This window comes from Cydia strobilella, chromosome 22, assembly GCF_947568885.1.
Source record: "Cydia strobilella chromosome 22, ilCydStro3.1, whole genome shotgun sequence".
In the NCBI taxonomy this organism is placed as follows: Eukaryota; Metazoa; Arthropoda; class Insecta; order Lepidoptera; family Tortricidae; genus Cydia; species Cydia strobilella.
Genome location: NC_086062.1, coordinates 1,386,351 through 1,412,428, shown reverse-complemented (window position 1 = coordinate 1,412,428; position 26,078 = coordinate 1,386,351). Strand labels below are relative to the sequence as shown.

Genomic DNA, 26,078 nt, shown 5'->3' with positions numbered 1-26,078 from the left:
TCAATAGTGCCATCTATGTATATATTATGTAAACTGTTATTTTCAGGTTTGCCATGGTAAATCAAAAATGTTTCCAACCTAACGTGTATGTAATTTTTTTATGCAGATCGTTTTTAATATGGTATGAATTATCCGGAAAAACTTCATGTACTGAAAAGAACCAATTGTATTGTTCATAAATCTGTTATTTTCATAATTATTTGAGAATAAATAAGCATGGTAATCAAATAGACGTGTCCGCTTTTACTGCCATCTAGTGGCGAAATTGCGCAACCAGCAATAATTCTGTCAAAAGAAACGGAAAAACACGAGCGCGCGTCGTCTCGGGTAGATATCAGCTGAATTATTCGGCTAAAATGCCCTGGCACGGGCATACGTAGTCGTCGGTCCGCCATTACGACGCAGCCGAGACACGTTTGTCGTATTTAGTTAAATATTTTCGTTTATAAATGAGTAATAACGCTCATGAACTAAGTAATCGACTTCTGAATGCGTTGGATAACAATTACAATGTAAGTTTGCGAGTTTTGAAGACCGTAAGTTGGCAAAGCGAGTCTTAGATATGAGAATGGTCCCACGAGCCCATGACACCCGATTCGATGCAACGATTTGGCCTCTTGGGAGGTTGTTTCCAGAAATACTGACGTCCCTGTATACACGGATGATGATAAGAGAGTGTCGGAATGTGAAACGGTGTTGATATGAGCGTCTCCTGATAATAAAATAGTGTCGGTGGAGTGGATACGTGCGCGGTGCGAGTGCAGTATATAGGAGCACTGACGTCGTCAATGCTCCGTCTCTCGCCCCTTCGTCCACAGTGCCAAAAGTTTTGCAATGTGAAAGTATGGAATTGTGCCACGCGCGTCAAATCCTGTCGAATTCCTTGGGTTATGTAGATATGGTGCTGTGTGGAAGGCAGACGGAAAATGTGTTTTTTGTCGTACCATTTGACCTTACGTGAGTAATAGAATAAGTACGGCGTGGAGACACCTCATGGTGGCAGGTGGTGGCTGCTCATGGAAGCTGTAAATACGTGTTCCTGGCTGGCTGGTTGGACATTTTAGGTTGAGCAATTCTGGTTTGGCAATATTGTAAATTGGCAATGATTTTGCAATACTCCTGAAATCTGATTTGCTCGTTTATAACCTTAGCTGTTGTGTAGTAATGCTACTCATCATAATGTTATCTGTAGGTTATTTTTGATACATTTAAGGTGATCAAGTTTCCTAAATCAAGTCCTAAAAAGTAAAAATTTTGTACGTATTTTTTTTTTTTTCAAGCTTGATCAGGCCACATGGATGACTAGGGTTTTTGCCTTGCCTATGGTCACTTGTGCTTGACCCATATGGCCAGATGTGATTGACTTCTCTTTAGTACCAATGGGTTAATAGTTTGCATGGTCGAACCAAATCTAGAGATAATGTTGGATCAAGTAGCCCCAGAAAGTATATGCTTTGGTGTCATCCAAAATATTTTCAACATAGGATGAATCTAATGTAGGGATAAAACGCTTAGACATAGTTTTTATATATTTAGTATTTTCATCCATATAAAATTTATATTGTTATAAAAATAATAAATGATTGTTATAAACAGAGAAATAAACCGGTTTTTATTATTATTTTGTTGTATAGTTATGACATATCGTAACAACTTTGCTGTGGAAATTTGTATAACTCGTAATTAAGCATACATTGCATTGCATGGGGTCTTTCGATCCCATCTCGCAGTAAATATATTAAACTATATTCATGAACACAAGTCTGCTGATTGCATAGATCGAAGAATGAAACTTATCATTGTACAAAGCTTCTAAAAGCTACTTTAAGTTAAAATACTTACACAATTACAAATGTATTGAGTCTCATCAACTTGAAAAATATATCTGAAGGTAACATAAATATACAAAACAATACTAATATTTGAAATGTGAAATTATGTAAATTGTAAACACTTCTAAGACCTACCTCTGAAATGATGTAAATTGTGAACATTTCTAACTCGCAGGTAACTCTTTTAAACATAACCCAAACATTTTAAGAAATAAACAAAAAATCAAGTATTAAATTATTTTAAAACGGGTCACTCACATATTATTAAGTCGAATAGCTCGACATGTTTCGGTCCAACAGCAACAACACTGGTCTTCACTGGTCGACTGGTCGGTGGTGGTGGTGGATATCAAGTATTTATAGGTTTTTCTTGTTAAACCAAGTAGTACAAATTTTATATGCCAAAATAATGATAAGGGTTTAACACTTTTACTCAATTCTGCCTGCTCAGTAGCGGCCAAGTTGATCAAAGATTCTTTGAATCCGCTGTAAAAAGTTGTCACTAAAAACTTTCCGCTGTAAACAATGTTTTATAAATATGATGTTTTGACATTTCCTTAGATATTTAGGCTTATTATTATGTCTGTCACAAACAGGTTTTGATACCAATATGAAATTATCAATTCATTATCATATACAACAAATGATTAGCTAGGTACAAACTTTAGTCAGTCATCAATGTTGTTGGTTTCCAAGTAAACTGTATCAGTGTTAAAAATAGGAAGTTGACACTTGTTGATTGTTGTTCTTTTCAGTATTTTAACATTTGGTTGCATTATCAGCAGTTAAGTGATGAAATATTTTACCCCATTACTCCAAAACTGTATAGAACTTTGTATGCAAGGGGCATTATCTGCAAAATGTTTCAAGAAGCTTACAGTAGAACCTTGATTATCGGAAACCTGAACTATCTGAATGCTGACTTAGTTTCTCTGAACTCTCACTCCACTCTGTTCTGGTGGTTAATAAATATAATAACATTAATTTGTACATCAAATTTTAATATACTATACTGTTTTTGTGTAAAAGTTGTTGTTATTATTTGGGTTATCCAAGCGGCTCTTGGTCCGAGTTAGTTCTAATCTAGAAAAGAATGGAAATGTTTATTTGCCAGAATACATTACAATAAGGTCTTAAAACAGATTTAGAATCATTCAGAGAGAGAGGTGCTACTGTATATGAAATAGGCATATGTAATTAGGTGGGTCCACACAGACAGAGCTGCCTTGCGAGGAAATTACCGCGCGAAGAAGCGCGGTCTGTGTAGATGTTCCTCGGCCGTATTGACTCTTCGTTGGAACTGTGCCTGGGGCTGGCTCCTCCTGGTTGCTTTACTAGTGATCTTGGTTGGAGCTTATGTTGAATTATCCGTCATCGATTTTTGATCTAGTCCGCAAGTGGGGTCAATCCTTCTGATCTGATTCTTCTTCACGTTGTGGTTGTTCTTTCTCAGGTTTGATTTTCTAGGTACACAATCATAGGAAATCGCTAGTTTTGTTTTTCCTTCGCCTAGTGATTACGTGAAGTCGTAAAATGCAGTTTCTACAGTGAAATAATGAGTATAGGTAGTGTGGATTCTGAATGGAATAAGTAACGATGAAATTGCAGTTTTATTGGGCAATGTTTGATATGGTTGGTTTTTGAGGGATTTTTGTGTACCGATGACTCTGTGTTATTTAAATAATGTTTGTGGAAGAAATGTTTATCTTTTGGCCACATTCTATTTTATTTCAAGACAATAACAATGATGGATTTAAAGCATTCAAGTTCAAACTGAACCCATTTTTTGGAATTTTGCTTGTAAGTTGGTATATCTGATAGAAATAGGGAGTATTCTTTTTTTAGGGTTTCGTACCCAAAGGGTAAAAACGGGACCCTATTACTAAGACTCCTCTGTCCGTCTGTCTGTCACACCAGGCTGTAGGCATAAACGTATTGTCCTTTGTGTTTATATAAATATAAACACACACAAACAATTAACAACCTTAATATAACGTTTTGTAAGTCCGATTTAGCTTATTAGCTTCATAATGACTATTATTAATGTTGTATTTTTCTATTTTCAGGTTGTCGACATGCATGCCGTTAACGAAATCATATCCATATTGGAGAAAATCAATATTACAAAAGAGCTGTTGGAGGTGAGTGTACCAAATTTTATGGAAAGGAGCATTTAATGGAACAGCCCTATTTAATTTCCGACTGCGAAGTCGTCACTTATTAGCTGTGCCTAAAACACGCACTATGTCCCATGGCAAATCACCATTTGTCCGCGCTCTTGGGTTATTCCCAGTAGTTCCCACCAACTCGGTTTGCCAAAGCCAAGCCAGTGGCCAAGGCTCCAGGGGAAATCCTGAAGAAAGGCCAGATCAAGAGCACCCTAAACCGGCGAGCGTGTATGAGGAATGTTATTAAGTGAAGGAAGCGAAAGAGGTATGTCAGGATCGTAGCAAGTGGAAATCCGTGATCTCTGCCTACCCCTTTCGGGAAATAGGCGTGATTATATGTATGTATGTACAAAATTTGTACAGCGTACCTACAGCAAAACTAATGCACTATACAAATTAATGAAAAAGATAAAAGAAAAAGCATATACATGAAGTGATAGATAACAAAACAATTTCAAGTAACATCCAGAGTTTCACAGTACGCCAGACAGAATTTGGGGCTCTTCAAGGCAAGAGTTAATAGGTATCTCATAGGTAGGCGTGCTCCACCGTAGACCACATCATCACTTACCATCAGGTGGGATCGTGGACAAACGCCTGCCTATTCATCATAAAAAAAAAAATGTCCGACATACATTCACCCAAGAAGTTGCAAAAATATCACTTTCTGGTGCCCATGACAAAAGCGAGTTCAACAGTCTTAAGGCTCGGCCAAACACAAGGCAGACGCAGCGCCGCGTTCGCGCCGGCCGCGTGATGCCTGTTCAAACAGGTCGCGCGCGGATCGCGCCGGCCTCGCGCTCTCAACACGCCCTCATCGCGCGCGCGGACGCGGCGCGATGCGGGCGTGACTCGGGCCCGATACAGCAGCATACGCGCGCGGAAGGTTTCTCATTCACGTCCGACTGATGTGTGACCCAGCGTGTCGCGACAGAAGCGGGGCGCGATGCCGGCGGGACGCAGTCTGTTTGACGTCGCTAACCTGTCAGCACGGGCGGCGGTCGCGCCTTGTGTTTGGCCGAGCCTTTAGGGCTCGCACGGCCGGAGAGTCTGTGCGCTACAGTGCGTGTGGTTGGGACTGCCAAGAGATTATGAGTTCGCGGCCTCAGGGGAATTCTGGGCACAAAGGGGATAGCGATCTTTATAATTCGTGCTACTAGAGAGAGATAAATAATATAGTAGGTATTATGGCACTGAAAGAGCCTTATTATTATAGAGACACTAATAGTTTTTGTACAGGTATTTATCGCTGACTGTAATTTACGGAGAATTCTTAGATACTACTGATTTTAAGACCATTCTAACGAGCCCACGATAACACTGCGTTGTTCACAATAACTCACTTTGTAATGTTTTTTTTTCTTTCGCTGAAGTAGTATTTCTCGTTTTGCAGACCACCCGACTGGGTAAGCACGTGAACGAACTACGACGGAAGACCTCAGAGCCGACTCTCGCACGCCGCGCCAAGGTGCTCGTCAAGCGTTGGCGGGACCTCGTCATACCTACCGCTGCCTCGCCTCACCATGCCGGTAAGTAGTAGTACTGTAACTGCAAGCGATACCTCTCAGAGCCGACCCTCGCACGCCGCGCCAAGGTGCTCGTCAAGCGTTGGCGGGACCTCGTCATACCTACCGCTGCCTCGCCTCACCATGCCGGTAAGTAGTAGACCTGTCACTCCCCTCCAAGGCAAGCGATACCTCTCAGAGCCGACTCTCGCACGCCGCGCCAAGGTGCTCGTCAAGCGTTGGCGGGACCTCGTCATACCTACCGCTGCCTCGCCTCACCATGCCGGTAAGTAGTAGTACTGTAACTGCAAGCGATACCTCTCAGAGCCGACCCTCGCACGCCGCGCCAAGGTGCTCGTCAAGCGTTGGCGGGACCTCGTCATACCTACCGCTGCCTCGCCTCACCATGCCGGTAAGTAGTAGACCTGTCACTCCCCTCCAAGGCAAGCGATACCTCTCAGAGCCGACTCTCGCACGCCGCGCCAAGGTGCTCGTCAAGCGTTGGCGGGACCTCGTCATACCTCGTCGTCGTTGGGGGTCATCGTTGGGGGGTCGTCGCCAGTTAGTAGTATACCTGTAACTCCGGTCCACGGTCAAGCGATGGTTAGGCTATAAACAGTGCTCGACCGACAATCAGCGCTGACCGTCGGTCGGCGTAGCTATATCTATGCAAGTCTATGAACGCGCACACAGCTGCGCTGACGGTACGCGCGTGATTTGGTATTGGATTTGGTCAGGACCGACGGTCAGCGCTGACCGTCGGTCGAGCACTGTTTCCAACCTTAGAATTCCGGTATTGAAGGCCAAGAGGTAACGTGCATGAACACGGGGCAGCACAAGAGCCCCCCTGTTTATTGGCGCGAATTGTGTATATCAAGTTTAAGCTTCCAATGCAGTCCACAACCTACGAACCTACAATGCATAGGAAAACGTACGTAAACTGTAGAAGGCAGCACTTGCTTGGCGTGAAGTTTCAATGTACAGTTTATGTTTACTATTCAGGCCACAAGATGACAGACCCTCCAACTTAATTCATAATAATTCATAATTCATTTATTGCTTATTATCATGTGGTACAAAACAGATGTTACATTAGGGTACGTTCACACATGAACCCTGTTAGGGCACAGCAAGTATTTCTTAAAACTAAACTATAACTAGGTACATAAATTAAAATTAACGCATTTATATCAATAACGCATATATATTATTTTATACCTATTTTATTATATTAATTACTTATTATTTTATTATAATTTTTATTTTATTTTATATCAATTATGTACTTATTTGGGTACTATTTCAATGTTAGCGACACTGAAAATGTCCGCACGTGAGAATATACTATTTACTTAAAAGAAATACATTACACTACACCCATGTATATGTATATCGGATTTCAATTCCGGTATTAAGGAATAAACCGACTTTTAATGCCCTAGACTTCAATCCAATGTTAAGTCCGTCTTATGCAACCACTATGTAAATCAGAAATGGGGAAGCTGAGGTGTCCCCTACTTCCCGCGGGCCCTTTCATGGGCGCTATAATAAATTGGCCCATATAAATACCGGATGTATAGGGCTAGGTACTTTCCGATTCTTTACAATAGGACTAGGTGTGTGCTTACGGTGGAATATAATATATGTATGTCGATTTATTTGAAAATACAATACAGTAACACTACATCACCTTTTTAGTGCACAACGCGAAAGTAAAATCACGATTAATATATTTGATAAGCGGTCCTTATCCTTATGCCCTTACCTCTTACGGGCAAAAATTTAGTAAGGTCAACAGGGATAATTGCCACTATGGGGTTATTGCGTCTATTCGAGTTATTTTTTAAACAACATTAGTTACTACAGCTCCCTCCATCTAGAGAAAAAGGTCTACTTGGTTAATTGGTTGGTAGGTTGTCTGGAGGACAACACGTAACATATTAGAGGGCGTTTTACCGAATCGTATTCAAGTACTTGGCTATTTTGAAAATTAGTTTCACCCCAGACCTACACGATGTATGAGGTAAGTCAACAAAATTCGTTTACATCCTTGTTTTTAATTAGATATTTGGTAATAAGTAATAAATGTGCTCAATATTAATTAACTGCGACATGCGAACCACAATTTGTATTAATGATACTTCCTTTTTGGAAAAAATCCATGTCAAATTCTTGGAGGATATTTTTTTAATTTGGCAAAATGCGTCAATAATGTTGAGGTAATTGCGTCTATGCAACGCATTTGCCTCAATGTCAGTGGTCAACAACCTTTTAACTAGATACGTAGTTTTATTTTACCAGTATACTTGATGCGTAATTTTAGCAGCTATTCAAGAAAGTTTCGTCAGTAGACAAGGCCGCGAAGTTAAAATTTCATCCCATCGACTGTACAAAATTTTCTAATACTAGCTTTTCTATGAAACTGAACTTTTTTCTTGCTTGCCAAGCTTTGCAATATAAGGAATACATTTTCCAGTTTTTTTTACCGGAAACACTTTCGCCCGCACTAAAATCAAATAAAACCTCATTAATTTCTTTTATATTAGGTTTTTGATCGACTAAAAAGGTTTAGAACATCTGGAAATTAGGTTAGGATAAATGCGTCCACAAATTAGGGATGCAACCCAAATTATACTATTTTCTACTTGATGTTCTTAATTGCTGTTTTTGGCTTCTTGTATCGATTAAACCTTCTAAATACTGTATTATGAACACGTTTCATGAGGTTTGAGAAATCTTATCGTAATTGTTTATACATTATTTTTAAATGACGCAATTTGCCCAACTGGGACAAAGGCGTCTAACTAAACTACCGTTTAAAAAAAACATATCTTTATATTTTAATTGTAGTGCAACGAAAAAGTTACTTCGCGAATTATCTTGGCGAAGAGTTGTAACAAGCACATATCAAAAGAATATTTCAAATATTTCAATACACTTATTAAATATTTCATAATACTCGTATGGAGTTAAAGGAGAGTAAAAAACAGTAAAGCATTTACCCTGGTTGACCTTAGTGGAAAGAGTATTCAAGTTTTTTTCTATTTTAAGTATTTGGGCTATTTATTAGTGTAATATTATTAGATACAGAGTGGACCTTTAATTTTTTGTAATAGTAAATATTAATTATAAATAGAAAGTCGTAATATATTTTTTTTCGGTCAGAAACAATACAACGAATAGATTTTTGAAAAAATTAAAACCGAAAGATCGACCTTCATCGCGTCCTTAGGTCCTTACACTAGGATAGGTAAATTCGGTTGGTCAGATCACCCAAACAATTTAAACATTTAAAGGATTTAGACTAGTCAGATAAACAATTGTGGCTCTTTGATATACTCACATGAAACGGTGGTTGGCTCTTCAAAAATTTGCTGACCAACTGTACCAAGTTCTTATTTCAAACGGCGCCAACGGTCGTTGGGGTCAGTGACCGCATCGGGGCGCTCATTGCGCGCGCTCATCGTATATATTAATTTAAATGCCATTAATAATAGCACACCTGCTGGAAACCTATATTGAGACGTTGATACTTTCTGTTATAGTGCATGACCCGCGGGTGCAATGCTGATGTATAATACATATAAACATCTCTTGAATATCTATTTAAAAAAACCGCATCAAAATCCGTTGCGTAGTTTTAAAGATCTAAGCGTACATAGGGACAGACAGACAGCAGGAAGCGACTTTATTTCGATTCCGAACCCAGCAAAGGGTAAAAACGAGACCCTATTACTAAGACTACTGTCCGTCTGTCACCAGGCTGTATCTCATGAACCGTGATAGCTACAGGTGAAATTTTTACAGATGATGTATTTCTGTTGCCGCTATAACAACAAATACTAAAAAGTACGTAACCCTCGGTGGGCGAGTCCGACTCGCACTTGGCCGGTTTTTTTAACATTTTCGCGAATGAATCTGAAACTAAAGAAGATCGAAGGCTGATATTAGGCATACAGTGTTCTTAGGTCTTTTTTTTATACCACGTCGGTGGCAATCAAGCATACGGCCCGCCTGATGGTAAGCAGTTACCGTAGCCTATGGACGCCTGCAACACCGGAGATATTACACGCGCGTTACCGACCCTTTAAAAATCTGTAGGTACACTCCTTTTTTGAAGAACCCCATACTGTAGCCCCTCGGGAAAACCTCGGCAGGGAGCTCAGGTCCTGCCACTACTCCACCTAAAAGTATAACCTAAATCTGAAATAAATGTATTCAATTCAATTCAATAACCAAATCCCTCGTGGGGCCACTCTTGTTAGCCTAGCCTGCTAGACCCTTTAAAATGAAATTTCGAACTTAATAATAACTTTCGAAAGTCATGTTATGGACTTAGGAGGTGGAACCAATATGTACAGTCAACTGCATAAATATATATACATTCCCAAAGTTGTATGTATTGCGAGGCAGCTTGGGATGAAAGAGTATTAATTAATTTATAATTGTTTAATTTTACAGTACATATGGTGCTACTTTCTCGCACTAGTGCGTCAAATAGCACTTTTCGTGCATATGTCGAAAGTTTAAAGGGCCATATGTACTGTAAAACGTTGTATTCGCAACTCGTGTCGATTTAAAACACTCCCTGCGGTCGTGTTTTAATTTATCGCCACTCGTTTCGAATTTCCTCTTTTCCTCACTTGTATCGTAAATAACTATTGTTTGTCAGGCTCAAATCGATCGTCAGCGGAGCGCACGATGCGACGGCTCGGCGGCGGCACGCCCATCACCTCCCCCGCCTTCGCCCGGGTACGCACCACCTTCTTAAACCAGCGGTCTGTGGCAGAACGGCCAAAATGTCGATATGGCAGGCTCGAGAATCACCACAGGAAGCACCTAACATTTAAGGGCAGTCCGTGGGGCAGTCCACACCGGCTGCGTGTGAGTAGCGTGGCTAGGTGTGCCGTCTCTCATAAAGATCTGTATATTACAACGCGCACGTGCACGTCTACGCATACGCACCCGGTGTGCACAGGCCTATAATGCAAATTTATACCTATAAGTTTTCAAGGTTTCATTTCAGTTTTCAAAAATCTAGCACAAGTCGGAATTTACAAGCGTAGCGCGACGCTATACCTACAGAGACTATAATTGTACAGTAACAGTTAGACTTATAACGACGGGGATATGGACCGTGATTAACTTTTGTAACATAACAAACAAAACCAACACAAAACAATACAAAAAGTAGTCACGGTTGATATAAGTCTAGTATATTGTACAGATTCTTCTCAAAAGTGTATTTTTCTGTTACAGCAGGTAGTAAGCCCGGCGGTGCCCAGTCCTCGTCCCCCCTCCAGACCTGGTAAATTTATAACATATTTCATGCAAGACTTGAAATTTTATCACGAGATATTTTAAGTTTCATTCAAATAACTATAAATTAAAAAATAAAAATAAAAACTTCGCTATATGCCAAAAATGCCGTAAATCATTTTGAAAACAGCTGGATACTCTTCAAACTGTCAGATTGATTTCTATCAAACATAGCTAAGAACCACCGCAATCTAGCTTTCACGTAAAAACACTGCATCGAAATCGGAACATCCGTTTGATTGTAGCTTAATGCCACAGACAGACAGGGAGACATTGGCATCAAACATACATTTTTTGCGTCAGGAGTTAAAAACAAAACTAATGCTCATTTTCCTATTTTTATTTTATTAACTGTTGCAGAGAAACCTGGGGCCCTATTCGAGATGCACAACTGTCAGTTTCGGCTTCAACATCAGTTCAACAGTGGAATGAATCATTTGTTCATCAACTGTGGAAAGTATCATTTGGTTGTACACCAAAACTCATTCATTGAAAAAATTATGCAACAAAAATCAACTTTGTTTTCTTACTACTATACGGTTTAAAATGGCTCTGAACTCTGCGTGGTTCGGTTTGGTTTCGTTGTCACCTAACTGTGGATTGCTAATGTCAAATTTACCTATTTGACAACACACGATTTCTTCCATTCAACTGAAGTTCAACACGAAACGTCACTTAACGCATGTCGAATACCGCTCCTGGAAAGGCAATAAAAATAAATAAATAAATATCTTGCCCTTGCAATATGAACCGTATCACCTAACCATACGGTCGTTTCCAGCGTGGGGCGGCTACGAGTCGGACTCGCAGGACGTCATCCTCGTGGATGACGACCCGCCGCCCGCCCCCGCCCCCGCGCCCTCCCCGCTCACGCTCCACGCACACAAGCCAGCCTCCTCACGTGAGTATAACAGTCCAGAGCACACCGGCTGCGTGTGAACGCACACGTTACGCAAGCGGTGTGCCGTCTCTCATAAGGATCTGTATATTACAACGCGCACGAACACGTCTACATACAGCACCCGGTGTGCACAGGCTTTAAATATTTGGGAAACAGATATTATTTATTGTTGTAGTTATGTTTCATCAGCGAGTAGCCGTAACAACAACTGGCGACTGAGGTAATAATGCCATCTCTTTCAAAGATCCATCCATTCTTTGCCATATCTCTTATCTCTCTCTTTTTTATTATTTTCTTTTTTTTCTTTCTTTTTTTCTCTTTCTTTACTTTTCTTTCTCTTGGTTGGTCTTAACAAGGGTAAAGGAGATTGCTTACGACCTCAGTGGTCAGTTGGTATTGCGGTAAGTATAATAGACGTAACTAGTAAAAAAAAGCCAACCAATATGTATTTTGAAAATAACTATGACATTTATAATGTTACATGTTTATTAATAATATTTTTTGTATACTTTTTGCAGCAGCGAAAAGGCCGCTGTCTCCCGAGGCGCCGAATGACGACAAAAAAGCAAAACGAGACAAAAAACCTAAGAAACGAAGGTATGAATTTTGAATTCGATTGGATAATCTATGCTCTATTTGCAACATTTACAGTCATATAATATTCTTCTTCGTCGGTCCCTTATTATTAACCCTTTGAACGCTTTACGCCATAAACAAAAACGTCATTTACACGCCAAAGCTCCGGGCGCAAGAGCTAATGGAAACCATAACACTTATGTTGTCCATGGCGCTGTGGGCACGACTAGTTACGACGCCTTTAGGTGTTCAAAAGGTAAGGGATCGTGATCAATTACGAGGTCCTTCCAAGATTGTACTGTGCTACTTAACTAATTTGAGGGGTTTTCTCGTAAAAAATTAGAAAGGTGAGAATTTAAAGAAGGGTAGGGAAATATTTTTTCTCTAACATGCTTGGAAATGGTTGCATTTTGTTCGTAAATCGAAAAGCAAAGGGCCTAATTTTTATCCCAGCGACGACAACGCCCGGCGCGGACGGAGCGGGCATAAATGAAATTCGTATGATCCATTTTACTCCTCGCGGGGGCGAAATTTTTAATGATAACTTTTTTTTTTTATATATTTGTGAGTGACTTCCATCTCACCGCTTTAGGTAGTCTAGTAGTATTCCTTTGTACGGGCGATGAGAAAAATTGGTCCCATGTGATGGTGTTTTCATAGAGGTTTTTTTTTTATGTATTGTCAACTTCATTTTTTTACTAGAGGTACATTTTACTATTGTAATTCACAGTATTTCATTGCAGTATTCATCATTATATTTGTATAAAATGATTAGTAAAATATGCAATCTACAAACTAACCTATATTGTTTACTCTATACAAGCTCATACAAAAACACTCAAAGGTGATACATTATTGACCGGTACTATATGTATACCTCGGTGGAAACAGGAATTTTCCATCCCTCGGCAACAATGTACTATTGATACATATCCATTTAGGAAGTGAATGTACGTTTTGCAGAGGTCACAGCCGCGCGGGGTCGGGCACGGGGGCGGAGGCGGGGGCGGGGGCGGGCGGCACCACCGCGCGGGGGGCGGGGGCGGGGGCGGGGGCGGCGCCGGGCGGCACCACCACGCCGGCGCCCGGCACCGGCGGCGCGTGGCTGGGCCGGAACGGCGCGCATCCTAATAAGAAGAACGGCGTACGAAGCTCATTGGACCCCTACGCTGCGTTGGTTAATAGGATGCCTCCCGCTGGGGCTAAGAAGGTAACATCACATCATGCTTACCTAAACTCGAAGAGTGTATTGACATGGCGTCATTCCACTGTGAGTCCTCCGCATTCCTGACCAAGACAAAAATCCTGACATGTCAGGGAAAATTTTTACGTACCTATGGGAACCCTGCATATGCACGGAAACGTTGAAGAATGTTATTATTTCAAGCGTGGGGTACGTGTTAAATCTCTATTTCTTATTATTTAATATGATAGCACTCGCTGGGACTTACCTTTTCGCTGATAGTCAGTAAAAGCGTACAGTAGGATTTTAATGCTAATATTTTGTTTTAATTTTAGGTGAAAACAACTAAGGAACTTCTAGCACAGATCCAGTCTAGAGGTACAGCGCCCCGTTCACCTTCCCCCGGCTCGCCCGCCTCGCCCGACGTGCTGCTCATCGAGCCCGACGAATGTACGTATTTACTTCACTGTATTGCATAAAGGTAGGAAAAAAGAATTTGAATAAAAATACCGACTAAAAAATTTAAAACTGGTACTTGGTCCTAACTTAACTACACTACATCTACATTGGTCTCATCTTGCTACCACCACTATCTTTTATGTTCACTAACGTTTTAAATTATTTTGATTGAAATATGGACTACAAAAGACTCGTGCTCGACATGACAGATATCTCGTTAATTACTAAAACTTATCCCATTGATTATTTCAGCGAGTCTAATCAAGCCAGAGTCTCCGCTCCGCAACGGCGGCGCCTCCCCGCGGCCCCCCTCCCCCTTCCAGGCTCCAGCACCGGCCCCCGCCGCGCCCGCCTCCCCCCTGGCGCCCCTCGAGGACCCGCGGACAGTCCAGGACTGCACGTGCGGCGAGGAACCTGAAGACGACTGTCCCGCTGCGCGTCGGACCGAGGTGCTGCCGGTCCATGTCCACGCGCTGCACCACGCGTATCTCCCGGGCATCAACGGAACGAGAGCCCCCCTCCACCCCCACCAGTTCGCCGTCCGGAAACTAACAGACCCCGAGAAACCCGACCTCTTCACCTCCATAGTACCCCTGTACAGCTACTCCGACTACGCGGACGACTACTGCGTCAAGAACATGTCGCGCGTCCCGCTGTGCACGCATTTACCCTGGACGGAGTTCGCGCCCGCCCCGCCCGAGCCCGCGCCCGCGCCGGACCCGCCCCCGATCCGCCCCTATCCCATCGACGAACCTAGTCCCGAAGTCAAGACGGAGGTCGAGGATGAGGATGAGGATGAAAAAAGTCAGGACATGGAAGTGGACGCAAAGGAGGAAGTGAAAGTGGAGCCCAGTGAACGTTTGAAACCGACCGAGGAGACGGTGTTAAAAGTGATAAAGTGTGAGAGTGCCAGTGCAGTGCCGGACGAGTTTGCGAGTGAGCAGAAAGATCACAGGACCGTGGAGAAGACGAAAAGTTCCCTCAACGGCCAGGAGTTGTACGATACGTGTCAGAGCGCGATAGATTCTATACCGTTCGTGTACGGGCAGACGTTCGCCGCGCCGACCGTGACGCTTCCCGAGGAGTCCACAGAGGTGAGTGACGCGTTAGAATCCGCTCTCGCTACTGCCGCTGAGTCGACAGAGAGAGATAACCTAGGCCGGCCGTCCCGCTCGGGCGCGTTCGCCGAGTGGCACGAGTGTGCTAAGTTAGGCGAGCTGGTCGCGCTGCCGTACGTGGTAATCGATTGATGTGATACTGCTAGAGTGCCAAATCTCGGCGCGGCTCCGAGCTTCCGTTGTTCCGACGTTCCAAGTGTCCTTACGTTAGTTTTAAATGTACATAGCGGTGTTGGATGTGTGCCCTCGAATATGTACATACTATAATTTAGCTAATGTAGTTAGGACGAAATCAATGAGACTGCTGCGGGGTGGTTTTTTAACAGTGCGCTAACAAGCTTTTGAGTTTGCAAAAATTTATTTTGTGTCGATAGTCGCGTCACCTGATGTGTTTAGTCATGTATTTATTTTATATTGTTTTAGGGGTTCACCGTCGTTTCATTTACAAATATTTAATTGAATGTAATGTTTAGTTAAATGTTTCAATTGACCTAAAACAATTTCAACTGTTGTTAAACAGACCTTACCTATCATGATACATTAGTGTTATCTAAAATGATGACGTAGATTAGTTTAATCATTGATTTGGTTTTATTTCCTGTCTCAGTACTGTCACATTAGGTCAAAAAGACATTGAACCAAATAATACATTCGATCAAAATTTTTAGGTCAAATGACGGTACCCGATTTAGGTGGATATATTACGGTGGATCGCTGTCAACTGTTGTGATATGAGGCGCGTTATGGTCCGTGGGTCTACAAGGGGCCAACTAGTTTATAAACCAAACCAATCAAAGATTGACTCATATCTAGAGCTGCCGTCCGGATTTCCCCGGAGTCTTTGTAGTCCTACCAGAGGCCATTCGGGTTTGAAAAGCGTCTGGGTATAACCTGGTCACTTTTAGTGTTAGGGCAATCCCTACACCTTTATTTTTGTAATAAAAATATTTATTCTCAGGCTTTTGAACCTTATTTTTAGTCCGGCACTTGACTCTGGCAGCTCTTGTCATATACAAACTGTAACGGCTTGAAGGTCTGAATATTGGCCATCGCAATTCTCTCTTATGTGATAAGAATGGACTGTATCAATGTCTGCACTGAATTCCAAAATGTACTTCCTTTCGTTAGACTAATGTCGGCAGTTTTGTTTGTCTGACTTGGCCTGAAAGCTTGATGAGGGTTTGTAGAATGCTTTTGAAATAAAATTGTAACCTTAACATGCACATAAACATGACTGGTAAGTCCAGCCATACTGCTGTTTGCCATTGTCATGATTTAAAAGATATCTGTCACTTATCAAAGGTTATCAATAGGCAAATCGTTTTTGTTTTGCAATTATTGATGAAGAAATATAGTCGAAAGTGCAAGTGGGTGTAGTAATCACCCTGAACATCTTATCAATTAATTTCTATTGATTTATTTATATTGATTTGTCTATTTTAAAAAGGTTCTAGCATCAGCCTTGTATTGTTAGCTTACCCGTCAAGTTTAAGGCTGAACTGATCAGCAGTCATCATCTGCTTCCAAAACTATAGATCCACCAAATATTTGTATAGAAACAAATTCCCAAATAAGACAAAAATCTCCAGACTGTTTCGTATTGAGTTATATTGTTACCGAATGTGATTTATAAAGAGAAAAATTAGGTAATTAATAATAATAGGAGTTCCAATTGTATATTATACGTATATATTGCTATATCAACCATTCTAAATATCAAACAAAGTTATAACTAGAATTATCAATTAAATTATTCAACTAAATTTCTTGTTAAAAATTATACTTCCACTGCAATTCATACTTTTCTATAATAATTGGAAGTTTTTAATTTTTAATGATAAATTAAGTTAAATAATAGAAGACCACTGTACGATTTGTAATTGTTTGTTAAGCAATTATCCTTTAAGTATCTCAAGTGAATGAAATTGGTTTACATAATTATTGCTGGCTATTTACTATCAGGAAATAACAGTTTTTACAGATTTTTTATACTAATATATGTGGTTGTGTAAGTCATCTAATATGACATGTAAAATGTATATTACCTATATTATAAGTACAATAGAAATGATAATGTTATGTTTATGCTTCAAGTAAAATGTCCTACCTAACCAATGTGTTCAAAAATCCTTTTATTATTCAACTTGTAGTATTGCAAGTATTTAAATGCTGTTATTTTCACTGATAGTATTTGACTAGCTATTTGTGACATTACTGACACATTTACTTTTGTAATTAATACTTTATTTTAGTCTTCCACCTTTCCACATTCAATTTTCGTGACTAGTGAGATATAGTCTAATAGTGGTCTAATACGAAAGAGACGGATATTTGTTGTAAAAGCCCAATGTCACATGTTATTGCCAACCATTTATTTTATATGGCAAAACACATTTGAAAAACTGTCAAATTAATGATTGGGCTATTATGGATGTTGTCAATGAGGGCTAACGCGTATGAATTCGCCGCTAGGGGCGCTAGTGTAGATGGTGGTCTTTTCCATAGTTCGAAATGTCAAATGTCACTTGTCACTTTAATGACTGACAGCTGTTCTTTAGTCTTTTGGACCACCATCAACAGAGGCGCCAACTGGTGAGCAAAAAAACGATAGCCCTCATTGTACAGTTCATATTAAACATAATATTGTCATTATTTCGTTCGTATCCCATAATTCAATTGAAATCTAGTCTTTCACATAATTATACACAGTTTCACACACAAATCATACATACATATAGTGACTATATTACATTTCTTTCATTCATTATCCTAAAAAGCAAATATGCGTTTAACATACGTATTTAAATTTGTTTCAAACCAAACAATCGCATTTATATTAGTGCCTTGAATTTATTTTAAGATCTATTTTTGAAGAGAGAAATCTTCATAACAAGCTTTCGTTCCTAAAACTATCATTTTAAGTGTATACTCATACTATATAAGTTTATAAATGTATCAGTAATGTTACAACTGCCAACGAGTTGGTACAACACTTGTTTACCACCTTTATGTACAATTAGGGTTATCTGACAGAATACGGAGATGTACACCTCTTATTCTAACAGATAATGTTTCAGTTGTAATGTACGGACGCTACACACGTAGAATTTCGTACATGGACCTGCCTGTTCCTGTCTCTATCGCCGTAATTGGTGTCCCGCCCATAACGCCAGCGGTCAATGACACTGCGAGTGGGACTGCAATATGCGCGTGCGATAGAGATAGGAATGGCGGGTCAATGTACAAAATTTTTCTTCCTTAGCATCCTTGTGAGATGGGTCGTAAATGAGTGTCAGTGTGGGGTCCCGGGGTGGTAAAGGGGTATCGCTGCCGCCTGCGGGCGCGCGCGGCTCAGTGAATCTGTCATTACTCTGTTATTTTTGTATTGTCATTCGGTTTACAGATGTGATGCAGAAAAACTTTCAAAGATTTGAAATGTTGTTGGAAACTTATCACGGTAATCTAAAAGGTAAAAGTTTTCGAAGTTTCGAGAGTTTCCGAGATCATTTTAAGTGGAAATTGTCTGTCGTTACATCGGTCGCAGTTTAGAGATAATGATTTAATTTCAATATATTGATTATACTCATTGAACTGCGATGTTAAAATATTATGTTTTTAACCTTATGTTATGTTTTTCACCTACTTGATAGGATGGTCAGTAATCACAGTACTTTTTAGGTTTCTAAAGTTAAAAAATGTACTGGGATGATTATCTGTCATCTGTTCAAATACTTTGCCTATTATTTTGTGTTTTGTATGATGATAATCAGTCAATTATACAAAACCACTTGTTAAATTGTGTTTTTATTAATTTTTAACAAATCATCATACTATGTATAACTTTGTACAGTCAATCCGTTTGCTCAATTGCTATAAATACGTACAGTATTATTATCGGATTGTACTGTACACAATACAAAGCCAAATTAGTTGTTATATTTGTACATATTGCATTCGTGTTTGTTTATTATTTTAACCTCCTAAGGCCCAAGGTCCTACCTATAGTACATCTTCAGTTCGATGAAATTTATGTCCTATACAACAAAGAACAAAGTCGCTTTTGATTTGTTTCGTTCAATTCTCCAACAACGCAAAATCAACTTTATTTCCTATACTATAGGTTCAAATTTCGGTGGCCAATTTTGTGTTTTTCATTTGTATAGCTGGGCCTTAGGTTAAACTGTTTTCTTACTCTTTTATCTTGAATTTAATGTTATTTTCTCTAAATAGTTATATTTTTTGTACAATTTCTAACCAAATGGATTTAAACCATATTAAAGATATATGAGAATGAGCAGCATATCATAGAACATCGAAATTCTAAGTTCATAGTTGTATGACATGAATCTTTGTTGTATGATATGTTGTATTTGTATTCACGCTCTCTTCCTCTATATTAAAAAAAAACATTTGTACTCTATTCCTACTACTCTGTTACATTATGACTGTAAAAGAATATACCGATGTAGTGCATAATTATTTTCCATCGTATTTTCACGGAAACGAAAGTAGCATCAACGTGTCTTGCTATTTCAGTCAGTTTCGGTACAAAAAGTACTGAGGTTGACTGAAGTAGCATGACAAATACGAACGTTTCCGAGAATATACGATGGAAAACAATTATTCACTACAAATGTACACATAGAATACAATGTCGTGCAGTAGTTCAGCCAATTATATAATTGTACAGATACTAATAGTTGTATATCATTGGCGGAACGACTGTCACATGGTTTGGTTTGTTTACGTTCTTTAATGTGCTAATGAATTATACGTATATTCATTTCTGTGTAGCCTCTAAAGATGTTGCTAACTGTACAGTTAGAATCAGAAGTAGCTATGCGGACGAGATCTCAAAATGACCATAAGTATTTTTAAAAACCTTGGGAACAAATCAAATTATTAAATATTTTGATTTGTGTTTTTTAAGTAGACATTACTATACACGGTGGCAAAAAAATAAGTGCATTCCCGTTGCCAGGGAGGTTTTGGGCAACCTATTGAGCAACTTTTACCATGGGACCAACCCCGAAATCGCAAAAAAATACGGCTGTTTCATACATTTTGGCTGGTCCATTTTCAATGGGAAGGTAAATTTTTTTTTCACCTCAGCAGCTCGAACAAGCCTACTTTCGTCACTCCCTGGAGTGAGGAAAGTGCGACTTTCCTCACTCCAGGGAGTGAAACAATGTAGCTTTTTAATTTAGTCAAGGCCATGAACTTCATACTTTTATTATATATTTTTTTATGGTACGGTACGGTACGGTACGGTACGGTACGGTACGACACGGTACGGTACGGTACGGTACGGTAATATGTTCTCACTACTGAGGTGAAAAATTATGTGTGCAACACGAGAGCAAAGTAATTTTACATCTCGTGTTTTTGAGTCCCTCGCTACGCTCAAGATTCTACCTTAGAATCACTCGCTTCGCTCGTGATTCAATTATAGCATCTTTCGCTTTCTCGGGACTCAAAATAAACACTCGCAAGAAAAACCAACTTTCCTCTCTTGTTGCACAAATAACTATTTCGCGATTTCGTGGTTTGTCCCATAATAAAAGTTGCTCAGTATAATCCCAAAACCTCCCTGGCAACGGGAATGCACTTATTTTTAAGCCAACTTGTATATAAATTATAAACTGTAATAGATGGCATATATTAAAGAAAAACCGGCCAAGTGCGAGTCGGACTCGCCCACCGAGGGTTCCGTACTTTTTAGTATTTGTTATAGCGGCAACAGAATTACATCACCTGTGAAAATTTCAACTGTAGCTATCACGGTTCATGAGATACAGCCTGGTGACAGACAGACGGACAGCGGAGTCTTAGTAATAGGGTCCCGTTTTTACCCTTTGGGTACGGAACCCTAAAGTGACTAAACCCTCCAGTGGTGAAGGCCGGACCCGAATCGGCGTCCCTAGCCAAAATATTTAATAAAATTGATTTGTTTCTAAAATTGATCTATTACTGTTCACAAGTTTTTTGTCAAAATTTTAATACAAGCTTTTGTCGCTGACTATACTTTTCTTTCCAGAGACAACTAATACTCATCGAAACAATTCTAACAATTGCGTTGTTTTATCACAGAGTTCCTATGGCCACCTCCTGTCTCCATCAGATCAGCTCGATGGCACCATAATATTGCATTGTCACCCAATTTTTTTATTTTTTTTCTCTTTATTTTGGCACAAACAGTCATTACAGAAATGTGACATTGAAAAGTATTACATATAATATTGACAATACAGTGCCGAAACCGTAAATTTAGTTACACATGTATGCAAATTTTCAGCTTCATTGGCAGTTACATAGGTTAAATACATACATACAATGTAAGTTAAATAAAAGCTTGTGATATAACAACAAAGTTTGAAATAACTCAGCCACTTAGCCACTACGGTACTATCCTGTACACAGTTGATTGCTAGTCGTAAACCTCACTGCAAGGAAACAAGGTCTAAAATTGTCAGTTAAGTATTGTTATTGGTATGATTATTGTAAGACAGATTCACTGCGCTACGCGTAATATTGGCCTTACGCGGTTATCATACCGATGCAAATTCGCACGTCGCTCTAATATGACAATGTCAGCGCTTATATGTGACATTTTCAACCAAAAAGTACCACATTGTCGCTTGTCAATAAGGTTGGTTTTCAATTGAAGCTATATGGAAATAGCGCCTTATTGACATCCGACAATAAGTACCCTTTTAATTGAGAATGGCACATAAAGCGATTAGCGAATTCGCATCCAATGTGGCCGCCTTAGAGCGGGCGCCGCCGCGCGCGGGGCTTGTATAGAATTCGCTAAATGCCTTGCTGGACGAGCTCCAAGAATTTGGTAAAATACAAAAGCAAAATATATGTGTTTTTATTACGATTCATTGTTTTATTTCCAGTCTTTTTGAAAGTTAAAAACTTGAGAAAAAGTAGTTAGATTGTATAGTTTGTCAAAGGACTGTCGCATTTTAAACATAGACAGAGAGACTTATACTATCTTTGTCTTACACTACTACTAGCACCCAAAAGAAAAGGATGAGTATATTGTTTTCCCCTCACTAGCTCGGAAAGTTGTCTTTTATCCTTCAAAACAAGCGGGGAAAAACGCGTTTTATCCACTAGTGGGGAAAGTAATTTGACCTTGGATGGAGCATGTTTAAGTAGCTTGACAGATAACAAAACGTAAAACGCTCATGATAATGGTTCGTTCGATATTAATTATCATCAAATAAATGGTTTCAGAATCTAATAAAAAATACCAAATTTAGCTTTATTTAATGATTTTAAGTCATAAACCTTAAAATTCCATAAGAAACGTTTGTTTTTTTATTTTATAATGATGTTAAATATAAATCTGAACGCACAAGTTGAGTCGATGCAAATTCAAAACGCATCGTTGACATTTCATACATCAGAAATGACAACATTGTCAACAATTTTTTTACTTAAAACCTTTTCTTTCCGACTTGCGTAAAAATACACAACTTCCAGAGTTTTCTGTTATAATATCGTAAAGAAATGAGTGATTCCAGTGATGAAGATGATCTAACGCCTGTGGATGTTGCACTTTCCTCGCTATAGTGCGGTGAAAAGTTTTGTGTTACACACGGGCGCAAATGTATTTTACTTCTCGTGTGTTGAAACACTCGCTACGCTCAGGATTCTATTTTAGAACCACTCGCTTCGCTCGTGGTTCACCTATAGAATCCTTTCGCTTGCTCGTGTTTCAATTCTACACTCGCGGGTAAAATACAACTTTGCACCCTTGTATAACAAATAACTATTTTTTCGTTTCGTTCTTCGTGCGCGAGTCCGTCTCGCACTTAGCTGTCCGGTTTTTCGAATAGACAGACTAAATCAGCGGATGTATTCAATTTATAGTCATTTTAATTTATTCATTTAAACTTTATTCCACAAAATATATACAACAATGTACAAATTTCCTATGTTGTTGTTATATTTTATTATTGTATCAAATCTACTGCGGATGGTGTACCGAGATAAACCTTACTGGTTTAACGGTACTTTTGTAATTAAGTTGTATATTATGTGTATTTACCTGATTAAAATAAATAAAAATTGCGGACTTAATGCCAAATGGCATTCTCTATCAGTCAATCATAGGCCAAACAGAGCTACCAAAATTTTTATTTGATTATCAATTTTTGGGGTAGGAATGCACTATTTATATTATTTTTAGGGTTCCGTACCCAAAGGGTAAAAACGGGACCCTATTACTAAGACTCCACTGTACGTCTGTCTGTCACCAGGCTGTATCTCATGAACCGTGATACCTAGACAGTTGAAATTTTCACAGACGATGTATTTCTGTTGCCGCTATACTAAAAAGTAAGGAACCCTCTGTGAGCGAGTCCGACTCGCACTTGGCCGGTTTTTTTTATATGTCTCAACAGTATACATCCATATGATCCATGGGACGAATTGCATTGCCCATTCTCCTTTCATAATCAACCAGCGTCTCAAATTAAACACTAGCGTCAAAAATTTGCACATATTACCAATGTTGCTCTTACTTCGGTTACCTGAAACTAAGTACAATCTACGTCAACATATCGTTCGCTAGTTTGCGGACGGTACAGCGCCATCTCTCGGTGGTAATGAAAACCAAGTGTGTGTGCGGGCCTCTAATCGGAAATCTCCTTAAGAGGCCGGTGTCGATTTTAGTCGCTAAAATGTAAAATTGATAGATTTAGTCCGTGAAATTTTACACCTTTTGTTACCTAATTGAAATAACAAGTACTGGTTTCTATTAGCACGTCTTCTTATCTTACCTTTTATCAGATCAATTTTTTGAAAACAGACTCACTAAATCAGTAATGTTTGCTTTTCTGATGGACGTTTAGGTAAACGCGCGTAAAGCACTGATTTTGTCGCTCTTATTTGTAAATTTCGTAAAGTTTGGACTGCTAAACATGGTAATTTTGTATTACACATATCCTGTACTTGACGTTTATCAGACTACATTTTTATTATTATGACTTTGAAGTAGTGTAAATGAAAGTTAGACGAAATCAAATTTCTCCAGAAATTTCTTCAAAACAAGTGACAATTTCTCTGAAAATCATCGACTTTTTTTTTTTTTTTTTTTTTTTTTTTTTTTTTTTTTTTTTTTTTTTTTTTTTTATTCAATAGCCATAAACTGTATGTGTACATGTTGATGTTAGACAAGGACAGTGAGAATCAATACAATTTTACCCGGTGGGTGTAGCTACATATTTACATACTTATTAACTAACAGTTTATATTATAGTATTCACTTAAGGTGTAGGGGCATAACTCAATGACAAATTTTTTAAGTTCTGTCAAAAACTTCAAGTCATTAAGTGACTTAATTTGTACGGGCAACGTATTAAACACTTTAGCAGCAACATAGATAGTGCTACGCTGGTAGATTGCTGCCTTAGCAACAGGAGCCCGAATGTCGTGAGCAAACATTGAATTTAGTCTGTCGCTATTAAAGTTATTTTTTGCAGGAAATTTATTTACATGCCGGCGAACTAGTTTGCAGAGTTCTATTATATACAGTGCAGGGTAGTGGGCAGACCTAATTTTTTAAAGGAGGCTCTGCACGACTCTCGGTTAGATTTGCTGCCAACTAAAATACGTACACATCTCTTTTGTAGTATAAACAGACGATGGACTTCGGTACAACTACCCCATACGGCTAATCCATAGAGGACGTGTGATTGGAAAAACGCATGATACGCCTGCAGAGCTGCTTTTTGTGTAGAAATATTTTTCAAGCCTTTCAGAGCAAAAGCGAAGCTACTAAGTTTGTTGCAGAGAAAGTCAACATGTTTTTTCCAATTTAAGTTCTCATCCACATAGATACCCAGAAATTTAGTTTCATTTACAGCCAGAACAGACAAGTTATTTGATTTTATGTCTAGCCTTACACTTTCGGTTCTTATGTTTCTAAAGTGCATACATTTAGTTTTCTTAATGTTTGTAGTTAGATTGAGCATACTTAACCAATTTACAACTTAATTTCAACGTATTTTGATACCTAACCAATCTACAACATTTGCTGAAACTATTCTTATACATCAATTTGTATAATTTACCACCATGATTTTTTGATGAATTTTTAAAAACTGCCTCTTCTCTTCATGCATTACCGGTGACGCACGCTCCCGACCTCATTATTAAAAGGCAAGATGAGAAGACGTGCTAATAGAAATCAATACTTGTTATTTAGATATTATGTAACAAAACGTGTATAATTTCAACGACTAAATCTATCAATTTTACATTTTTGCTCCAAAATCGACTACGGCCTCTTAAGAGGTATAAAAAAATTATCTGATAAAAGGCAAGATAAGAAGACGTGCTAATAGAAAGCAGTACTTGGTATTTCAATTTGGTAACAAAAGGTGTACAATTTCATCGACGAAATCTATCAATTTTACATTTTTGCGACTAAAATCGACACCGGCCTCTTAATACTGGTCTAACTAATGAGTAATGAATTACTAAAATAATGAACGAAGTACTGAATACAAGCACGAAACGAATTCCTCAAAACAATATAAGTAGGTACGATATATTATATATATTTAGTTTTATTAGGCCAAGCAACAAACAGGCTATAGAGGGAATAGTTATTTACGATACAAGTGCGGAAAAGAGGAAATTCGAAACGAGTGGCGATAAATAAAAACACGACCGCAGGGAGTGTTTTAAATCGACACGAGTTGCGAATTACCTTTTCGCACGTGTATCGTACAACGTTTTACAGTACATATGGCCCTTTAAACTTTCGACACATGCACGAAAAGTGCACATTCCCGCACTAGTGCGAGAAAGTAGCACCATATGTACTGTAAATGCTTCTAACACAATTTTTGACTCTGTAACTGTTTGGGGACTAGTTGAGGTGGATATCAAAAGTCCCCGGCCGTAGCCCTTGTGCCGGGGGAGAGGGAGGTTTGAAGTTGGCAGTCCTCAACTGCGTTTCTCCAGAAACTTCCTGCCTCGCACAGCTAAACTGTGG

The 26,078-nt window shown here is 39.2% G+C and overlaps 1 protein-coding gene and 1 long non-coding RNA gene across 2 annotated transcripts in view; both read left to right on the top strand.

Moving 5' to 3' along the window:
- The window catches only part of LOC134751553 (uncharacterized), a 238,986-nt gene that overhangs the window by 197,615 nt on the left and 15,293 nt on the right, over positions 1-26,078 (top strand). The window lies entirely within an intron of this gene.
- On the top strand, positions 326-21,944 carry LOC134751578 (proteoglycan 4-like). The gene is made up of 10 exons (XM_063687054.1): positions 326-512; positions 3,899-3,973; positions 5,394-5,529; positions 10,178-10,257; positions 10,765-10,813; positions 11,606-11,725; positions 12,244-12,322; positions 13,265-13,511; positions 13,820-13,934; positions 14,196-21,944. Exons 1-10 carry the CDS (start codon positions 450-452, stop codon positions 15,191-15,193), a joined length of 1,962 nt encoding a protein of 653 aa, XP_063543124.1. The 5' UTR covers positions 326-449; the 3' UTR covers positions 15,194-21,944.